At 36.2% G+C, this 22856-nt stretch overlaps 1 protein-coding gene across 1 annotated transcript in view; it reads left to right on the top strand.

The window, feature by feature from the left end:
* ATP8B4 (ATPase phospholipid transporting 8B4 (putative)) overlaps window positions 1-22856 on the top strand; it is a 243701-nt gene that overhangs the window by 152442 nt on the left and 68403 nt on the right. The window contains exons 12-15 of the mRNA XM_021693958.1: window positions 5669-5877; window positions 8955-8998; window positions 14584-14749; window positions 21818-22006. Of these exons, the coding sequence (XP_021549633.1) occupies window positions 5669-5877; window positions 8955-8998; window positions 14584-14749; window positions 21818-22006 (608 nt within the window). The remainder of the gene's footprint in view (window positions 1-5668; window positions 5878-8954; window positions 8999-14583; window positions 14750-21817; window positions 22007-22856) is intronic.

Below are 22856 nucleotides of genomic sequence, written 5' to 3'. Positions count from 1 at the left end.
TTATGTCTTCTTCAATTTCTTTCATGAGTGTTCTATAGTTCCTAAGTATAGATCCTTTACGTCTTTGGTTAGGTTTATTCTGAGGTATCTTATGGTTTTTGGTGCTTTGTAAATGGAATCGTTTCTCTAATTTCTCTTTCTACAGTTGCACTGTTAGTGTATAAGAAAGCAACTAATTTCTGGGCATTGATTTTGTGTCTTGCCACATTACTGAATTGCTGGATGAGTTCTAGTAATTTGGGGGTGGAGTCTTTTGGATTTTCTACATAAAGTATCATGTCATCTGCAAAGAGAGAGTTTAACTTCTTTGCCAGTTTGAATACCTTTTATTTCTTTTTGTTGTCTGATTCCTGTGGCTAGGACTTCTAGTACTATGTTGAACAATAGTGGCAAGAGTGGGCATCCTTGATGTGTTCCTGATCTTAAGGGAAAGACTCTCAGCTTTTCCCCATTGAGGATGATAGTCACTGTGGGTTTTTCATAGATGGATTTTATGAACTTGAGGAATGTTCCCTCTATCCCTATATTCTGAAGAGTTTTAATCAGGAAAGGATCCTGTATTTTGTCAAATGCTTTTCCTGCATCAGTTGAGAGGACCATGTAGTTCTTCTCTCTCCTCTTATTAATGTGTTCTGTCACATTGATTGATTTGCGAATGTTGAACCACCCTTGCATCCTGGAGATAAATCCCACTTGGTCATGGTGCATGATCCTTTTAATGTATTGTTGGATCCTATTAGCTAGGATTTTTTTGAGGGTTTTGGAATCCATATTCATCAGGGATATCGGTCTGAAATTCTCCTTTTTGATGGGGTCTTTGCCTGGTTTGGGGATTAAGGTAATGCTGGCCTCATGGAATGAATCTTGAAGCTTTCCTTCTGTTTCTGTTTTTGAAACAGCTTCAGGAGAATAGGTATAAGTTCTTCTTTGAATGTTTAGTAGAATTCCCCAGGGAATCCATCAGGCCCTGGACTCTTGTTTTTTGGGAGGTTTTTGATCACTGCTTCAATCTTTTTACTGGTTATTGGCCTATTCAGGTTTTCAGTTTCTTCCTGTTTCAGTCTTGGCAGCTTATAGGTTTCCAGGAAGGCATCCATTTCTTCCAGGTCGCTCAATTTATTGGCATATAGTTGTTGATAATAATTTCTAATAATTGTTTCTATTTCCTTCGTGTTAGTTGTGATCTCTCCCTTTTCATTCATAATTTCATTAATTTGGGTCCTTTCTCTTTTCTTTTGGATAAGTCTGGCCAGTGGTTTATCGATCTTATTAATTCTTTCAAAGAACCAGCTTCTAGTTTTGTTGATCTGAACTGCTGTGTTTCTGGTTTCTAATTCATTGATCTTTGCTCTAATCTTAATTATTTCTTTTCTAATGCATGGCTTAGGCATCTTTTGTTGCTTTTTCTCTAATTCTTTAAGGTGTAAAGTTAGTTGGTGAATTCAGGATTTTTCGTTCTCATTGGTTTCCATGAATTGTTTAAGTTCTTCTTCGATTTCCTGGTGGACCCAAACATTCTTGAGCAGGGTGGTCTTTAGCTTCCAAGTGTTTGAATTTCTGCCAAATTTTTTCTTGTGATTGAGTTCCAGTTTTAAAGCATTATGGTCTGAGAATATGCAGGGAATAATCTGTCTTTTCATATCAGCTGAGACCTGATTTGTGACCCAGTATGTGGTCTATTCTGGAGAAAGTTCCATGTGCGCTCGAGAAGAATGAGTATTCTGTTGTTTTAGGGTGGAATGTTCTGTATATATCTATGAGGTCCATCTTTTCCAGTGTGTCATTCAAAGCTCTTGTTTCTTTGTTGATTTTCTGCTTAGATGATCTGTCTATTGCTGAGAGTGGAGTATTGAGGTCTCCTACAATTAATGTATTATTATCAATATGACTCTTTATTTTGGTTAACAGTTGGCTTATGTAGATGGCTGCTCCCATGTTGGGGGTGTAGATATTTACAATAGTTAGATCTTCTTGTTGGAAAGACCCTTTAAGAATGATATAGTGTCCTTCTGTGTCTCTAACTACAGTCTTTAGTTTAAAATCTAATTTGTCTGATAAAAGAATTGCTACCCCAGCTTTCTTTTGAGGTCCATTGATATGGAAGATGGATCTCCATCCCTACACTTTCAGTCTGGGTGTATCTTTAGGTTCAAAATGAGTCTCTTGTAGACAGCATATGGATGGGTCCTGTCTTTTTATCCAATCTGCAACCCTGTGCCGTTTTATGGGAATATTTAGGCCGTTCATGTTGAGAGTGATTATTGAAAGATATGAATTTATTGTCATCATGTTGCCTGTGAAGTCCTTGTTTCTATAGATTGTCTCTGTAAATTTCTGTTCTTTATCACTCTTGGGGTCTTTCTCCTTTTATAGAACCCCCTCCCTTAATATTTCTTGCAGGGCTGGCTTAGTGGTCACATATTCTTTCAGTTTCTGCTGGTCTTGGAAGCTCTGGATCTCTCCATCCATTCTAAATGAAGCCTTGCCAGATAAAGTATTCTTGGCTTCATGTTCTTCTCATTTAGCACCCTGAATATGTCTTGCCAGGCCTTTCTGGCTTGCCAGGTCTCTGTGGATAGGTCTGACGTTATTCTGATGTTCCTCCCTCTGTACGTAAGGAATCTCTTCCTCCAACTGCCCTTAAGATGGTTTCCTTGGTTCTAAGATTTGCGAGTTTTATTATTACATGCCAGGGCATTGGCCTGTTTGCCTTGATCTTGGGAGGGTTCCTCTCTGCCTCTAGGATACGAATGTTTGTTTCATTCCCCAGATAGGGATCCCGATAATTCTGACATTGGGTCGTTTCATGGTGTAACTTATTTCTCTGATTCTATTTCCATGGATTCTGAGTTGTTTTTCCCTGGCCTCCCCTCTTCTTGTCTATTAATTGGTCTTCTGGATCACTAATTCATTCTTCTGCCTCGCTTATCCTAGCTGTTAGATTATCTAGATTTTTTTTTAAAGATTTTATTTATTTATCTGACAGAGAGAGACACAGTGAGAGAGGGAATACAAGCAGGGGGAATGGGAGAGGGAGAAGCAGGCTTCCCGCGGAGCAGGGAGCCCGATGTGGGGCTCGATCCCAGGACCCTGGGATCATGACCTGAGCCTAAGGCAGCCACTTAACGACTGAGCCACCCAGGCGCCCCGATTATCTAGATTTGATTGGATCTCACTGATAGCATTTTTTTTTTTAATATTTTATTTATTTGACAGAGAGAGAGATAGCGAGAGCAGGAACACAAGCAGGGGGAGTGGGAGAGGGAGAAGCAGGCTTCCCGCCGAGCAGGGAGCCCGATGTGGGACTCGATCCCAGGACTCCGGGATCATGACCCGAGCCGAAGGCAGATGCTTAACGACTGAGCCACCCAGGCGCCCTCACTGATAGCATTTTTAAGTTCTGCCAGTTCAGCTTTCATTTCTGCCCTTAGAGACTCTGTGTTGCCATTAATCGATTTCTCCATTCTAGCTATTGTCTTTACAATTGCTACCCTGAATTCCATCTCCGACATCTTGGTTTTATCTGTATCCATTTGTAAATCTGTGGCAGAAATCACAGTCTCTGAGTCTTTCCTATTTTGGGGGTTCCCCCTCCTAGTCATTCTGTTGAGGGGTGGTTGAGGGAATGTACAGAGTCCAAATTATTGACCAAAACCCAAGCAAGATGCACCTGTTTTATAGGGACCTTAGGGTTGCTGGCCTCTTGTTCTCCCAGCCTGTCTTCTGGGGGAGGGGCCTGCTGTGCTGTTATTCAGGGAACCCTGTTTGGGCAGAGTTGCCCTGCCCCCTGTGAGGGGGGGGATGGGCTCAGTGAAAACCAGTTTTTTTGGGCTTTTTTCTCTGGCGGCTTTCCCTGGTGGCTTTCTGCATCTCTTCTGAGAGTCAGAGCAGAAGAGCTAGTTTCCAGTCCTCTGCCTCAGAGCCGAGAGATCGCAGTCTGTTCTTCCATGAGCTCTCCAGGCCACACTATCTCCGTTTCTGTCTGTGACACTATAAACTGTAGTGTCCTGGGTTGTGTGCCCCTCAGCAGCACTCCCAGTCCTCACCTCCAGGTCAGGGCACGTTTCTGCCCTTTGTGCTTCTAAAACCACCAGCCGCCCTCAGTTTACATGTGCGGCCCCACCGCTCAGGGTTTCAGTCTGGGGGGGCTGCCCTAAAGTCCTTTCCCTGTCGCTACCGGTCTGCGAGTCTGTGCCCTGTCCCTGGAGCAGGAGGCTATCACTCACTGGTGGTGTAGGATCCCCACGGCTCCCTCCCCCTGTGTTTATCTTCCGATATCTGCCTGGGGAATCATGGCTCCCCACTTCATACCTCGAAACCAACTGCCTGCGATATTCTGTTTGTAGAGATCCAGATCTATCTTCTTACATCTCAGGCTGATTTCATGAGTGTTCAGAGTGGTTTGGTGGATATCCAGCTCAATTCCCGGGACCGGTTGGAATAGGGTCCCCTACTCCTCCGCCATCTTTTCCTCCAGATCTGCCAAATTTTATAAAGCTGCAATAAGGAAAATAAGAGATGTATTAAGTGACATATTAAAGAATAAAACTGAAATCCCTAGAGTGGATTCTAGTGAGGAAAATAATTTATAGGTGGCATGGAAGCATCCCAACACAGTGAAGGAAAGGATTTGTTGTTCAATAAATGGTGATGAAAAAACTTTGTAAAAATTGAAATTAGCACCTCATATTACATCATACTTATAAAAATTCCAACTATGACAGGGAATTAAATGTGGAAAATTCAGTAAAGAACCAGGAGAAAAGTAAACATGTCTGTATGTATAATCTTGGCATAGGGAAAGCCTATCCAAGCAAAACTTCCAAAACAGAAACTATAAATTGATAAATTTAATCAATTAAAAAGAAAAGTTCTTCATGTCAAAAATAGTCAAAACAAAATTAAAAGACGTGATAAATTGGTAACATTTGTATGATGTGTATGTATATACATTATACATAGTCAATGATAATTTTCAGTAATTGCAGAAACTTACAGTGTTAACCTCTTTGGAAATTGATTTAGCCTTACATATGACAAAGATTTTAAAAGTTCATACCTTTGGCTGTAGAAATTCCACTTCTAGAGTTGGAAAGTCATAAATTACCACTAAATCATGAGACAATGCTCTTTTCCTGGCAAAGGGGCAAAGTAATATAACAGCAATAATTATAGTATTGAGATTTACTCAGTATCTATTACGGTTTGCTTAGTGCTTTACAGAGGTACTGCTTCTACCTCTTTTGGCAAAGTGAAGCGCATCAAACGATGTAGTAGAGAGGAAGTTCTCAACAACACTTTTCTTTAGATCTTCTTTCTGACAAACATCTTTGATTATAATCAGTTTCTCCTAAGATATAAGAGAAATGCCAACTTAGGCTACCCAAGAAATCTCTACTGGGCCTGTTTAATATAAATGATGACACATGGAACGTTCCCCAAGCTTTTATGCAAAATCTATTTTTTCATGGTGTTGCAGGGAAATGACTTTGGCAGGTTCATGATCAGACTCTGCTGAGATGCTTCTGAAGGTCACTAGAACCTGGGGACAGAGCATCCACATTTTCTCTTACACTCTGAAGGCTTTGATGGACTTCTTACTTTGGTAAAGCTTTGTATGTTCTGAAACTGATGGAACATTTCTTTTTCTCCATTTTAATGGATGAAGTATGGAAATAATTCGTCTGGGACACAGTTACTTTATAAACTGGGATCGGAAGATGTATTACTCTGGAAAATCCACCCCTGCAGAAGCTCGGACGACCACTCTAAATGAGGAACTGGGCCAGATTGAATATGTTTTCTCTGACAAAACAGGCACCCTCACTCAAAACATCATGACTTTTAAAAAATGTTCCATTAATGGGAAAATCTATGGTAAGGGAAACAGTTCCTCTTTCTTACTGATATTGTTAGTAGTCCTTAAGAACATAAGCAACTCTATTTTTAAAAACCAAACCATTTATTGCTGGCTTTCTTATTAATACAGGCACACAATAACATAGTGCTTGACATATAGTAAACACTCACTAAATATTTGTTCAATGAATGTTGAATAATTGAGATGAAACTTGGCATTTGTTATCATTCAGGGGTAGAGATAGGGGTTAGCTATGATACTGTCTGAGATTCCTTTTGGTACTCTAACTGTGTGATTGTATTCTGTGGTGCTTAATAGACCCATATCCAAGGGAGGACAAGTTCTTGGTAACTTGATTTAGCTTGGTAAAAACAGTATTTCATACTTGCTTCCTAACAGCTCTGGAATTGATGTTAGGGCCTGTGTTTGTAAGAATTTGCAATTCATTCCTAAGAATTCACACTGTACAGGGCTACTTTGAGTGGCCAGACAAGCTATTTCATTAATATCCCAATTCCTGTTTGAATGCTTTTTTCAGGATACCTGCTCTATATTAGGATTTTCAGGCATTCTATTTATATGTGATCCTTGTCACTCTGATTTTGGCCAGTTAGCAGACAGTTCTTAAGCTGAAAGCATGGGAACTCAGCAGAAGGCTTCTGTTGGGTGTCTCTGGATTCCTGATCTCCTTTCACTAGACTCTGAGTGCCCAGCTTTTCAGTACAGAAATCTCAAGAAGAAAAATCCAAGAAAGAGAGGGAAAACTTCCCTTTGTCTCCTGATGAGAAACTTCACACATTGCCAAATATTTTAAAGTAAGATTTAACCTTGAACAAAATTAAGAAATACAAGCAGTTAATTTTTATACTCTCCTGCCTGTTGACCTCCCTTTGCTACCCCATCCTGGTAACCCAGCTTTCCTCTGCTCCACTTCCCCCCCTTTCTGGGTGAGAACCAGATAATTCTCAACCTGGACTTCTATAAGCCCTCAGTTACATTGTGCATTTCAAATATCACTATTATAAAAACTGGTAGATAAAATAGAGACTTCCCCTAAAAATTTTCTTTTGACATTATTTTCATAGACTTTCTAAGAATACTGGCTAAACCCAAAGAGTAGTTTAAATGGGAAAATTTTAGTCAGAGTATTAGAGATATTTTTAATTTGGAGGACCTTTTGGATTTTGTTTTTTTTGCCATGGCACACATTGATAATAACATAATAATGATAATATCACTTCTAGGAAATGATGCTAAGGAAATTATCAGACATGTGGACCAGGATTTATTTGTAGAGATGTTTGTCATAGGGATATTTTTAGCAAAGGCCCTTGATTTTCACAAAGTATATATATCCCAAGATCTTTGCAAATTTCCAAATCCCATGATAGCTTATAATTTCCCTAGTAAAATGCAGAACTGAAATATTTAAGTAACCTCTTTAGACCCTTAATTTGTATACCATTATAATTTATAATGCATTTTTGATGTCATTGAAATACATTCTTACTAAAGCAATCACAGCATGTTTAAGAATCACTTTTTCTTGTTTTCCTATAAGTTGGTTTTGTTTATATCATAGATCTAGCCTTGGGAAAATTTGATATTCTACTCTAATTTATCTAAATCTTCTATTTTCTAGTTCAGAACTTTTATTTTCTTTGACGTCTTTAACTTTTCTTCACTTCCATCACCAGCTTTATAGGCATGTTTCCTTTGGGGGAGGCATTTTACAGGAAGGCACAGCTTTGTTTCATTTTTATTGGTTATGAGTTACTGCCTATGGCACAATGACTGGAGCATAACTGCAGTGAGTTTGAGATTTAAATTCCAGGAGCATGGTGAGTTTCATTGACTGGCTCTGGGACTCCGCCTACGCAGCAGTCACACAGGTCCAGATTTAGACCAGTGCTCCAGAAAAACAGCAAATACCGATTCATCAGAGGCTTTTCTTGGTCATAGCATTATGTAGCCAAAAGAAAGAGACTGGGGTTCAAAAACACACGAGGCTGACTTTTTAGCCTCAGTTTAGTAACTTCCCATGGATTTCTGTTCTTTGGTTCCCTCACCCATAGAACAGGAGTAAAAATCTTCATCTGGCAAGTTTGTTATGAAGATGAGTGATAATACAAGTGCCTAGCACAGGATTAATGCAAGGAACTCTTATTATCTTTGCAAGAAATACAGTCTTGGCAAATGGCATTAAATCTTCAAATGCTAAGCAAAAATTAGAAAAATCTTAAAAGCTTCCAAAGAGGAGAAAGCTAAAATAAATTATGCTATGTAGCTATGATACAACCATTCAAAATTAGATTCACAAAGAACTTTTGACGACCAGAGAAATTCTCACACTTCGGTTAAAAACAGCAGGAACCAGACATTTTTGAACTCTATGATAAATATATATAAACACACACACACATATACACACACACAGCATGAAAGAAACTATAAATACTGGTTATCCATGGGGATGGGACTGTTAGTAATTTTTACTTTCTACTGTAAACATCTTGTATTTTCCAATTTATCTATAATAAGCATATATTGGCTTTATACAAAGAAAAATTATTTTTAAATATTTGGCACATACTTGGCTATGGTTTCTGACTGCAGGGGGCATGGACACTGTTTAACATTTACATGCTGATTGGCCTGGATATTACACAGCTGTATCTGGCCCAAACCAAGATGGAGATGTACTCACCAAGCTCTAGCACTGGTGAGAATTGGTCTGTCTAGGATGTCATTTTGAATGCCTCAACTGTGGGGATAAAGTGGAAAACAAAAATTTGCCTCTGGCAAACATCATGGATAATGTGACAGCAGGATGATAAAATTTACAGAACATGATCATGAGCTGTATATTTTGTTTCAGTTCATACTGCATTTTAGTTCTATCTTGGGTAAACTTGAGTATTTCTCTGGGTTAATCACTATGTCTAGGCTTACAGTTTGAAACCACTCCTAAAAAGTCTAAATTTGAACTCCTAATGCCTTCTACTAATGGTGCTTCAGTAAGTGTATTCCTTAAAACTAAATGTCTAAATCTAGTTTTAATTTCATTTGTTATTCTTAATTTTTGTTTTGGCAGGTGAAGTTCATGATGACGTGGGTCAGAAAACAGATATAACTAAGGTGTGGAGGTGACAAATTTCATTCTTACTTTTAATTTCAAATTGTACATGTGTTTTTAAAATGATGAGCTCCTGGAGGACTGATTTCTACTCTGACCAGATGAAATATTTAATATATAACTTTTAAAAAATAGATTCATATGGTTCAAAATCCCTTCTATGGAGGTCCCTCAACCACAGAGTTCCCTCTGTTTTTTAATTCTTTTAGAGATATTTCCGTGTATACAAGGAAGTATTTTTCTCCACTTTTTATGTAGGCGGTAGCATACTATCTATATCGTTCGTAACTTTCTTTCTCAATGATATATTTGAGATCTTTCTAGATTAGTGGAATTGGAATTCCACTAATCCAGTTAGTGGAATTGGAAATTGAAATTGCTAAATCAAAAGGTATGTGCATTTGTAATTGATAAATATTGCCATTGTATTTAAAATTTTTACCAATTTATCCTGCCACAAACAATGTACAAGAGTGCTTTTTCCCACCCTTACCAACACGACGTTTTGTCAGAGTTTTTGATATTTGACAAGACTATGTGAAATGATATGTCATTATGGTTCTAGTTCTAATTTATCTTATGAGCGAGGTTGGACATCTTTTTATATTTTTAATAGTTTATTGTATTTCATCTTTACCCATTTTTCTGTTGATTTGTCATCCATCCATGGTTTCTGTAAATAAATGTCACTTGTGTTAAGCTGTTTTCTCAGTGTGCTACTAGATTCTGTTTGCTAATGCTTTATTTAGATATGTGCCTGTGGGTTTGTAAGACACATCAGTCCTCAGTGGTTTTGGGGGGCAGTAATGTCTCTTTTGCTACCAATGTTATATTTACTTTAGAAAGAGATAATTTTTCTTATTTTTCCTTCTTTTTGTATTCTGTGAGACAGTTTATATAACATCAAAATGATCTGTGCCTTAAAGTTGAGTGAAGAAGTGTCTTATGATCCTTTTAATTTTCTCTTTGTGGCTATTTAAAAAAATAATTTATTTTTGTTTGTCTTTTTCCTTTTCTATCTTGATTACATTAGAAAGTTGTCCCCTTCGGGCGCCTGGGTGGCTCAGTTGGTTAAGAAAGTTGTCCCCTTCTTCTACAGAAAAAGTGCAGCTTTGGGTTTTATTTATTATTTGTATATATTTTCCTGTGTTTTAATCAATAGTCTCTGCTTTTATCTTTATTAATGCCTTCTTTCTTCATTCTTTAAGTTTTTTTTTCTAACTTCATACTTGGATGCTTAACTTATTAATTTCATTTTTCCTTTTTAATCTACAAATATTTATGTTCTTAATTTTTCTCTGAGCACTTCTTTAATTTTATCACATAGATTTGGCCTGTATTACTAATTTTATTTTTGTCATATCAATTTGAATATCCACATTGAAACATAAGTTTTTAAGGAAGAGTTTTAAAATTCCCAAGTGATAGAGGTTTCCCTCCTAACTTTATTGCACTTTTAATAAAAGAACAGATTTGTATTGTATCTACTTCTTGGAATTTATTGGGGTTCTCTTTGTGACTTAATACAATCAATTGTTGTCAGTGTTCCAGGCTTCTTAAAAGGAAATGTATGTATATTCTGTTTTCAAGGTATAAAGTTAGCTAGATGTCAGTTAGTTCTACCATGTAAATTATATTATTTAGGTCTTCTATTTCATTATTATCTTTTATCTATATCACCTGTTAGCATAAAAGAGGGTAATCAAAGTATTTTGAAAATCTCTTTCTCTATATATAACTCTTACATAGCCTGAAATCTTTGTTTTACAAGTATTGATGCTAGTTGAGGGTAAATTGATATTCATAGTGGTTATATTTTTATTATGAATTATACAATTTAACATTAAAATTGCTCTCCTTTGACTCATTTAATTCTTCTTGGCCTGAATTCAACCTTATTTGATGTTAATGTCACAACTTCTGGTTTCTTTTCATTTGCATGTGCCCACCTGTTATTTTCTGTTTCTGAATGACTTTATGTGTGTCTTGTGTGTACAGCATAGGATTAGAGTTTGCTTTGCATTCCAATCTTTTAAAAATTGAGTTTGGGCCATCTATGTAGGGCTATATATCGTCTTAGTTATAATATTTTAGGTTGTACTTTGTGTCCAACAATAATAGACTTTGTGTTTAATAATTCTTTATATGGATTATTTATTCTGTATGTATGCATTTCTTATAATGTTTAGAAATATTAAAAAAGTATTTCATTGTTTTTCTACCATATACTTCAAGAGTTTACGTAGTATTCCTAATACTTTTTTTTAAGGCAGTGTCTATTAATGTCCTAATATGAACAATGATGAAATTATATTTCTCCTTTCCCTCATATTTTCCTACTGTTTTTGTATTTTATATTTTTATATTTTTCTTAATCCTAAATATATATTTTTATTAGTTGATTTGAAACTTTAAATGATATCATCTGACCTTCAAATAATAAAATGAAGAAATCCATATCTTCCAGTTTTTTAGCTGTCTTTTCATCTTGTGTAGTCAAGGTATACCATATAGATATTTTGTTTTGGCATCTTAATCTCTCTATTTCTTTTAGACTTAGTCCTTCACTTTAAGGGATTTAGTGCTCACCCCTAACTAGTCCTTTACTAATGATTTTTCCAGTTATCCCTTATTTGGATGAAGTTCATCCTCTAGTTTCAAGAAGGTTCATAACAAACATGAACTATGTACTGAATTTATACTCGAATGACAGCTTGATTGGCTATGATCTCGTTGAGTCACAGTTTCTTCCCTGGGAGTTTCAGGGAATTCTAAGGTCAGAGTGTATTTTACTCCTTACTAGTGAGTTGATCATTTTTTTCCCCTAATAAAGTTGTTTTCAAAATTTCTTACATGAACAAAACAATCTGTGATTAAATAAGTCTCTATGATTCTGGGATAAACACAACTGAGTGTCCTGTATGCAGATCTTCTCATATACTTGGATATAATATAAAATATTCTATATTCTCCAAGATGAAGTATATATTAAAAGTATTTTCCTATCAACCAATTTTTGCAAAGACATTATCATAGGACTAGTGCTTTGAATAATAAACTTTTAGAAGTACGTTCTGTGCTTTCCAGAAGTCAGTGAATTAACAGGGTTCTTATTTACTATCGAATCATCTTCCACTATTTTGTTCTACCCTATTTCTTTTATCATGTTTTTCTTTTTTTTACTCAATACATTTTTTTGTTATTGTATGATTTTTTTTAATTTTAAAATTAAAAAAATTTTTAATTTTTTATTAAAATATAGTGTATTATTTGTTTCAGGGGTACAGGTCTGTGATTCATCAGTCTTACACAATTCACAGCGCTCACCATAGCACATACCCTCCCCAATGTCCATCACCCACCCACCCCATCCCTCCCACCCCCCTCCACTCCAGCAACGCTCAGTTTGTTTCCTGAGATTAAGAGTCTCTTATGATATAGCAGCAATGTCCACAATAGCCAAACTATGGAAAGAGCCTAGATGTCCATTAACAGATGAATGGATAAAGAAGATGTGGTGTGTGTATACACACACACACACACACACACACGCACACACACACATATATACACAGAGGAATATTATGCAGCCATCAAAAATGAAATCTTGCCATTTGCAACGACATGGATGCAACTAGAGGGTATTATGCTAAGTGAAATAAGTCAATCAGAGAAAGACAATTATCATATGATCTCACTGATATGAGGAATTTGAGAAACAAGACAGAGGGGCGCCTGGGTGGCTCAGTTGGTTAAGCGACTGCCTTCGGCTCAGGTCATGATCCTGGAGTCCCGGGGTCGAGTCCCGCATCGGGCTCCCTGCTTGGCAGGGAGTCTGCTTCTCCCTCTGACCCTCCCCCTTCTCATGCTCTCTCTCTCTCATTCTCTCTCTCAAATAAATAAATAAAATCTTAAAAAAAAAAAAAAAGAGAAACAAGACAGAGGATCATAGGGGAAAGGAGGGAAAAATGAAACAAAATGAAACCAGAGAGGGAGACAAACCATAAGAGACTCTTAATCTCAGGAAACAAACTGAGCGTTGCTGGAGTCGAGGGTGTGGGAGGGATGGGGAGGCTGGGTGATGGACCATGGGGAGGGTGTGTGCTATGGTGAGCACTGTGAATTGTGTAAGACTGATGAATCACAGACCTGTACCCCTGAAACAAATAATACATTATATGTTAATAAAAGAAAAAGAGTCTCTTATGGTTTGTCTTCCTCTCTGGTTTCGTCTTCTTTCATTTTTCCCTCCCTTCCCCTATGATCCTCTGCCTTCTTTCTCAAATTCCCCATATCATTGAGATCATATGATAATTGTCTTTCTATGATTGACTTATTTCAGTTAGCATAATACCCTCTAGTTCCATCCACATCATTGCAAATGGCAAGATTTCATTTTTTTTGATGGCTACTCAACACATTTTTAAGTGTACAGTAAACTGTTATTAACAATACTCATGAAGTTGCACAGTAGATCTCTAGAACTTTCTCAGCTTGCATGACAGAAACTCTATACTTATTTAACAGCAATTCCCCATTTCCCCATTCCCCCATTCCTCCAGCCCCTGGAAACAACCATTCTACTTTCTGTTTCTATGAGTTTTACTATTTTGGTACCTCAGATAAGTGGAATAATGCAGTAGTTGTTCTTTTGTAACTGACTAATTTCACTTAAACATGTGCCTTTAAGGTTCATTCATGTTGTGGCATAAAGACAGGATTCTCTTCTTTCTTTATGGCTGGATAATATTCCATTGTATCTGTATATCACATATTCTTTATTCATTCATTTGTTGATGGATGTTTATGTTGTTTCTACCTCTTGGCTATTGTAAATAAAGCTGCAATGAACATGTGAGTGCAAATATCTCAAGATCCCAATTTTAATCCTATCATTGTATTATGCAGTATCTCCAGAGAGATCTGAGAAAGTACTCTAATAAAACACATTAATATTTTTGCATTGGAAAATATTAATTCATACTAAGTAGACTAAAGTCTATAATTAGACACATACCATTCTAGGTCAAATATTGCTTCCAATATGAATTCAAGTCAGGTCAGGTTTTGCCATTGAGTAGGTTTTGAAAAAAAAAAACATCAGGGCTTCTTTGTATGTTGGAGTTGCAATAAGTATTTGAGGATCTGTACAGCCATTGGATATTTTTTTTTCCTTATGCTTTTGGAAGGGTCACTGCTTTGGTACTTGGCTCTGAAAGGAGAAGATGATATTTTTTTTTTTTTTTAAAGATTTTATTTATTTATTCATGAGAGACAGAGAGAGAGAGAGAGGCAGAGGGAGAAGCAGGCTCCCAAGGAGCAGGGAGCCCGATGCGGGACTCGATCCCAGGACCCTGGGATCATGACCTGAGCCGAAGGCAGACGCTTAACCATCTGAGCCACCCAGGCGCCCCAGGAGAAGATGATATTTAACAGTAATGAGGAAACAAAGCCATTGTAGTGCCAGATGTTCGAGGCTGAAAAATCATACAAACACTAAAAATACATAGAGGAAATATTTTGAATTTTAAAAGATTGTTGTTGGAAGGAGGTGTATAGTTTTTTTTTTTCTATTGTTCTCCTACAGAAAAATGAGCCTGTGGATTTCTCAGTCAATCCCCAAGCAGATACAACATTTCAGTTCTCTGACCACCATTTGATGGAATCTGTTAAACTGGGGGATTCCAAAGTGTATGAATTTCTTCGATTACTTGCCCTTTGTCACACTGTAATGTCGGAGGAAAATAGTGCAGGTAAGTACATAGCATGTCTGAGTGGTGAGCTTTGCTTTTTAGATCAGAAATGATACTTCTATAAAATATTTGGAGTTAGAAAGATGTTCTGATGAAAAGTATACATTGCATAAGGGGTTTACCTATCACCAGCTTTTCTTTGTATGAATTTATATCCTGAGTGTTTTCCAAGAATTATGGAGAGACTGCAAAGGAGAGAAAAAGAAGAGAAATAGGAGTAATAGAAAGATGAGGGCCCAAATGTGCAAGTACAAGGGGATGAAATCTTTCTAATGATCAAGCACCATATTTGACTGTGAGCTTCCTGATAGCCAGGACAAGTAGGAAAATAACAGTTGAGGTGTTTAGCTCTCATCATTAACACAAACATCTAATAGATGATGATCAGGCATATGCGTAGAATGAATGAGTTTTCCCAATAATGGGGATAGATGTACACAGAGAGTAGGATGCTCTTAGTCCCCATTATGAACAAGTCCTCACACTATTAAGATGGTTGTATAGGGCCCAGGGTTCATAGAATAGAACAAAATCAGCTGGGCCACTTTAATATTGAAGCAATGAGGCAAGTAGATAATGGTATAGTGAATCAGCTTCTTGCTCCATTTGAGCCCAGTCTATTCCATTCATAAGTTTTATTTCTTTCTGCTACCAGTGAGTGAGTAAAAATTACCACCCAAGTAATTTCAACTTCAAAGTGAAATATATAAAGACTGTTGACTGTGTATATGTATGCATGTATGTCATATATATGTGTGTGTATATGTACATATATACACTTGTTTATGTTTTCTCTCTATATATATTTTTTCTTTATTTTTTCCTTCTTGCGATTACATTCAAGCCATAGTTTTGTCCTCCATGATGCTGGACTGACCCATTTCTGTTTCTATGAGTTTTACTATTGCTGTGAGGATTTATATAAGTATATTTATGACTCAAACTGATCTTTATAATTCTAAGAACAATGATTAATTATATTTTTATCTGAGGATATCACAGTGCCTTTAAGTAAGGCATTCTTTGTATCTTTGCCCTTTGAGTTTATTTCATTTCCAAAACTGTTTTTATTTTAATAGCTGTTTTTATTTTAATGTTATATCCTCCTTAGAGCTCTTTGAGGATCTTTATTTTCTTAATTTGAAATTTTCTTTTGTTTCCTCTATGATTTTTCATTTTATAGAATGTTATTTTTTGAATTCTGTGTCTAATCTTCATATTCTCAAATGTTTGATGAATTGTGGTTGCCTATTCTTATTTGTATTTGAGAATCCCTGTTTGTCCCTTGCTGAATGTAGATTCTGATTACAGTGGCCAATCTCCCGAGGTTGTGGGGGAGAGATAGAATACATAGCTCATCTTCTGGGTGTGGGGTTCCTCCCTCCAGGAATTCATATGGTATCTGGGCTCAACTATCTTACTTTTTCAGATCTAGTGCTAGGAGTCTGTGGCAAAACTCCCACTTGAGAGAGAGTTGTACTGAAGGTCTGGCCTGGAAGAAAATGTCAATCATCGGATTCCTTTCCCTCATTTTCTCTCTTATTCTTGTGGAATTCTCAAGCGATTCAGTCTCTTCTCAGTTTTGGTCTCCAGCTGCAGCACTCAAATCTTTGAGGTTTCCTTTAGTGGAATGTACACTTTGTGCAGAAGAACATTTTCAAGGTTTTGTCCTGGAGGCAACTGACACTGAAGCCAGTTCTGAGTAAGCTGGCAGAAGGAGGAGCTCAGATGGGCTGGAGTGCTGAGTGGAATTCTTCAACTAATTTTACTAATGATGCCCCCAAGAGCACTTCTCTTCTCATTTGCTGACTCTGAGTCTGGAGAATCTTTTGAGGATTTCTCTTACCTCTGTATTCATTTTCTTTTGCAAATGCTTTGAGCTGTGTTTTTCTCTTACTTCTTCAGTGGTCAAATCTACTTTTTATCTTGCAGACATTTGTCAAAATTCTAGTTTACTGATAGCATTCATTCTTCTTTTCTAGTATCACTTAAAATTTTTCATAATGTGATATAATTAAATGCAATAAAACACACAGATCTTACGTGTGTTGTTTGATGAATTCTGACAATTATATACACCCATGTAACCCCCATTCCCATCCCCAACAGGGTGTAAATCGTTTCTATCACTCCAGAGAGATTATTCCTGTCCCTTTTCAGTCCACAATCCCAACCCCTGCCCAGCCAACCACTGCTGTGATTTCTATCATCAGAGATGAATTTTGACTGTTCTTGTACTTCATATAAATGGAATCATACAATATGTATTCTTTTGTGTCTGGCTTCTTTGACACAATGTAGTTTTTTTTTTTTTTAAGATTTATTCATTTTTTTAGAGAGAGAGAGAGCATGCATGAGCAGGGGGAGGGGCAGAAGGAAAGGGAGAGAATCTCAGGCAGACTCCACTATGAGCACAGAGCCAGATGCGGGACTCAATCTCATGACCCTGACCAAGATCATGACCTGAGCCGAAACCAAGAGTTGGACGCTTAACTGACTGAGCCACCCAGGCACCCCTCACACAATGTAATGTTTTTGTCATTCATCCATGTTGTTGTATCAATCAATAGTTCATTCATTTTTATGGCTGAGTAATATTACATTGTGCGAGTGTACCGTAATTTTCTTTTCTAGTCCTCTGTTCATGCACATTTGGTTTGCCATAAATGTTTTTATGTCTTTAAAAAATATTTAACAAATTTGTTTTTGGTAAACAGGAATAGAAATTGCCAGATCATAGTATATGTTTAACTTTATAAGAAACTGCCCAACTAGTTTTCAAAAGTGGTTGTATCATTTTACAAATCCCACCATCAGTGTATGAGAGTTCTAGTACCTTGACATTCTTGCCACCATTTAGTATTATCATTCTTAAATTTTACCCATTCTGGTGGGTATTGGTAATATCTTGCTATGTAAAGGTATTTTGAAGTGAAGAGATGTAGATGTATATATCCTTTAAACTGTTTCTGTCTCTTGTTTTAAGATATCAAATTCTAAGTGAAGGATTACATCACTGAGTAGGGGGAAATTATTTTGCTCTCCTTTTACAGCTTTAATTACAGGATAGATAGCTTAAATCCATATGTTAAAGTACCTTGAAAAACAAAGTTTTCATATATAAATGTTAATTATGGAAAAGACTAGAACCCAAATCTAATAAACTTAAAATTTATGATTGTATAATTTATAGTTGAAACTATCGCTTTTATTTTATGTGTGCTGTTTCATGGAGAAGTCATTTGGGGAAGTTGACATTCTCATTTCCTTCTCCAGGATGAAATTTTAGAAGCAGTAAAGTGGAAAGTACAAGAGCTTTTAATAGGATTTTTAAAAATTTTAGTGTATTGCAATTAAAGAGATAAAAAATTTAGAATATTTTTTCTTACTGCCTCATGGTATCAATCCTTTAAAATTTATTGAGGCTTGCTTTATGGCCTGGTATGTATTCAGTTTCCATAAATGTTTCATGTGTGCTTGAAATGAATGTACATTCTACGGTTATTAGGTCCTGGGTTCTAAATATATCCATGAGATAATGTTTGTTAATTGAATTGTTCAGTTTTCTAACCCTCTGTGGATTATTTTGAGTACTCAATTTCACAATTAATGAGTATGTTAAAATCATCAACTATAATGGTAAATTTGTCTATTTCTGTTTGTAGCTGTGTCAGTGTTTGCTTTTTATATTTTAAGGTCATGTTATTAGATATTTGTTTAGACTTATGTCTCTTTAAATTAAACTTGTATCAATATACATTGATCCTCTTTATCTGTAGTAGTATTTTTGCCTTAAAGTTTATTTTGGCTGACATGAATATAGTTATAGATGTTTTACTTTTGTTAGATTTGTATTGTTTATCTTTTCCCACTATTTCCTGCCAATCTACCTGTCAGTCTTTGTGTTTTAGACACATCTTTTGTGAATGGCATAATTTTTGACATTTAAAAAAATATTTAGTTTGACAGAACGTTTAGTCCATTACCTTTATTGATTATTGATATATTTAGACTTTAAGTATTTAATATATAATATTGGTATATTTAGTTTATTTCTTTTTTTTTTTTTTAAGATTTTATTTATTTGACAGAGAGAGACAGCGAGAGCAGGAACACAAGCAGGGGGAGTGGGAAAGGGAGAAGCAGGCTTCCCGAGGAGCAGGGAGCCCGATGTGGGACTCGATCCTGGGACCCCAGGATCATGACCTGAGCCGAAGACAGACGCTTAACGACTGAGCCACCCAGGCACCCTATTTAGTTTATTTCTACCATCTTATTTTGTATTTTGTATTTGCCCCATCTTTTGTCTTAGTCTCTTCTTCTTCTTTTTTATTTTTCCTCTTATGGATTTATTCCATTTTAATCTGCTGCTTTGGAATCCTTATTTGTATTTTAGTGGTTAGCCTAGAAATTTTAGCATAATGAACTTATCGAAGTCTAAGCCTTCTTTTGAACAAAACAAAGACTTCAGGACCCTTCAACACTAATCAACCCTCTAAGAAGAATTATATAGTCCTCTTGTCATGTATTTTCTTTTTTAATCCCACAAGATGTTTTTATTGTTTTTATAGTCAGTGTTTCCTTAGATTTATCCTGTATACTTACTAATTTCTATGCTCTTTAATGCTTGTCCCATCTCTGATCTTCTGTTGACATGAAGTGTATTCTTTGGAATTTCTGTTAGGGAGAACCTCCTGGTAGTAAACTTTCAAAAACTTTGTTTGAAAAACAACTTTATTTCATTCTTATTCTTGAAGATTTTGCTGTGTGCAGAAATTTAAAGCGACAGTTTTCTCTCAACACACTGAAGGTACTCCACTGTATCCTGCTACTATTTCTCTTACTGTATAGTCAGCTCTCAGTCCAGTTGTCAGACTGAAGGTCATCAGTCTTCTCTCCCTGGCTACTTTTAAGATTTCTCCTTCCATGTTCTCACTATAGGGGTGGGTTTTTATAAAATTTATATTGCTTGGAATTCACTGAGATTCATGAATCTGTAGAATGTCATCTCTCATCACTTCTGGAGTTTCCTTGGCCATGTATTTTTTCCAGCATTGCCTCTGATTCATTTCCCCCTCTCATATTAGATGTTCAGTGTCATATATTTTCACTCTGTTCTCTATGTCTTTTAAGAAGTCTCTCATTTTTCCCTTTTTCTGTCTCTTTGGATATATCCTGGAATTTTCTCCATCCTCCCCGCCCCAGTACATTACTTCTTTCTCTAGTAGTATCTAATTTGCAGCTTTTAATTTTTAATTTCTATAAGGTCTTTGGTTCTTTATCAAATCTTAATTTTATGACTCTTTTATTTTTTTGAAAGCTATTAAGTATTTGTGTGTGCTTTTTCTAATAATTCCAATATCTAGGGGTTTTGCAGGTCTTTATTCTTTCTTTTCTTTCTGTTGGTTCTCACTGTGTCTTGTTTATTGGGATTTTAATGATTTTTCACTGTGAGGTGACCATTTTACTTGGAAGTTTATTTTTAGAAATTCTTTGGGTCCTAAGGTAAAGACTGGTTCCTCCAGAAAGGACTTGCTTTGCTTCGGTCAGTGTTCTAACACAGGAACATATTAAACTAAATTTTTAGTTTGATTTTTTTAAGCCACTTAGATATTATGAATTTAGGGTGCAAATATGCATGAACCCTCAGAGGCTGGAAACCAATGATCAAGTTCTCCTGGTTCAGAAAACACCCTCAAGGCAAACGCTGGCTACAGTCTTCTTTTATTCATTTTATTTTTTCCCTCGGTCTTTGACCTGAAAAATTCTTGTTTTCTTGCCAGTACATCTTTCATAAATGTATTTAAAAAATTAAAATGTTTTATACAGAATCTGTAGTTGTTTGTAGCAGGGAAGTTTGTCCTAGCACCTAGCTTACCATGTTGCCAGAAGTGGAAGTTATATCATTTCATAGGTAAATCAAGTAATTGCTTTAATTCTTTTCCCTTTTTGAATTTCAAAATTAATTTATGGCTACCATATAAGGGAAAACCACACAGTACAAAGTTTATAAAGGCAAAGCTAATAATTTTTTCTGTGAACTCCTTCAATCTCACCCCTACAGTGGTAACCAATGATAACATTTGGTGTACATCATTTTACCCTTTCCACTTGTGTGTGTGTGTGTGTGTGTGTATATGAATATACATAATAAGTTGGTTTGTTTTTTATGAAAAGGAATCATACACATTAATATGCAATTCATTTTGAAAAGAATTTATCTTGGGCATTACTATAACTCAGTAAATATGGATATAGCTCTGCCTACTTTTTCTAATGTATTTTTACAAAGATAATAGAATTTTATATAGAAGGTTTTACCTTATACATGCTGTATTTTTATGGCTTTTTGTTTTAGTTTGGTTTTTTGGCTCATTTCATTATTTTTCTTTCTTCTCCCCTCTTACTCCCAGCCCAATACTTTCACAATATCAAGCACCAAGAATGAACACACCAGTTTGATTTCAAGGGTATCTTGTATGTATTCTCATGAAATGGTCATTAGTTGCAGACTGAAGTGGAGTTTGGAATACCTGCTCTATTACTCTTTGGCTGTGTGATCTTGCAAAAATCATATAACCTCTATAGTCATAGGTCAGTGGTATAAAATGGAAATAATAATTTTAATAATCCCAACCTCAAGGCTTTCTGTGAGGATTATGTGAGTTAATTCCTATTAAGTGTTTTAGTTTGTGAAACTTCCACTGCACATCTCTAGTCACTGAAAATACAAAGATACAGCCTCTGACCTGAGAAACTTTCAGCATTGTGGAAAGGGAGATGCAGAAATGGGTATTTTTGTATAAGATGACAAGGGCTGTGGTGGTGGTATGCCTGGCGTCCTGTAGTATCCCGCAGGACAGGCACTTGGTCCAGCTGGTTGGCAAGCAGAAAAGTTCTGATTTCTGGAGCTAACACTTGAGTTCAGTGTTATAGATGAGTTGACATTAGTATTGGCATTCTGTGAATGTTAGCAATTATTCTCCGTATTAATGTATTTGGTTTTTTTCCTTTTTTAATAGATTTTTTTTTGCTGTTGTTTAACATGATAGTTTCTTTTCCTTTTAGGACAGCTGATTTACCAAGTTCAGTCACCTGATGAGGGGGCTTTAGTGACTGCTGCAAGAAATTTTGGGTTCATTTTTAAGTCTCGAACCCCAGAGACAATAACTGTAGAAGAATTGGGAACACTGGTTACTTACCAACTGCTTGCCTTCTTGGACTTCAACAATATCAGAAAAAGGATGTCTGTCATAGGTATGGCTGGTAGCTGAGATTATGTTTGATCTTTTAATAGTACTTGTTACATTCCTGCTTCTCAAGAATGATTTCACTCTTGGTTATGTACTGAGAGTTATGATTTTTTTTGTGACTTGATGAACTTCTTTCATTTTCAACTTAGCCTTAACACTGCAGTAGTAAGTATAAGTAATATGTAAAAGTGCTTATTAAGTCCAGCGCTATTGTAGATGCTCCTCATGAATTAACTGATTTAACTGTCACAACAACCCTATAAGGTAGGTACTATTATTTTTATGCCCATTTTAAAGATAACAAAACTGAGACACAGAGAATTAATAGATCCTCAAATACTACTCCTTGTGTTTCCAGTATAACTGCTTTAGTTAAGGCTCTCACCACTACTTGCTTATATTACTGCAGTATCTTCAAAAACTTAATACTCTGTGTTGATACCAGGGTATTCTTTCTAAACCATTGGCCTGATTTTGCCATAAATCCTACATAAAATCCTTGGTGGCTTCCTAGAACTTAGAGGGTAACATTTTTAACAGGATGGTCAAGATTATTTACAATCTGACCTCAATCTACTTTTCTTCTACTTCTCCAAACTTCCCAAGTCTTACTAGATCTTGCCATTCCAGGCATGCATTGTGTACTTTTACCCTTTGTGTGTGCTATTTTCTCTATCTAGGACTTTCCTCTTGCCCACTTCTCTTGGAAAACTTCTAGTCACCTGGAAATGTCCAACTTAAATGTCCCCTATTCCCTCAATGCTTTTTCTACTCTCCAAATAACTGCATTCGTCTCTTCCTCAGAGCATCTTGTTCATAACACCAGTGTGATACCAGCCCCATGATACTCATGA

Source organism: Neomonachus schauinslandi, chromosome 9 (assembly GCF_002201575.2).
Source record: "Neomonachus schauinslandi chromosome 9, ASM220157v2, whole genome shotgun sequence".
NCBI classification, from domain to species: domain Eukaryota; kingdom Metazoa; phylum Chordata; class Mammalia; order Carnivora; family Phocidae; genus Neomonachus; species Neomonachus schauinslandi.
Note: the sequence above shows the minus strand (reverse complement) of the source record. Positions and strands in the feature narration are given on the sequence as shown.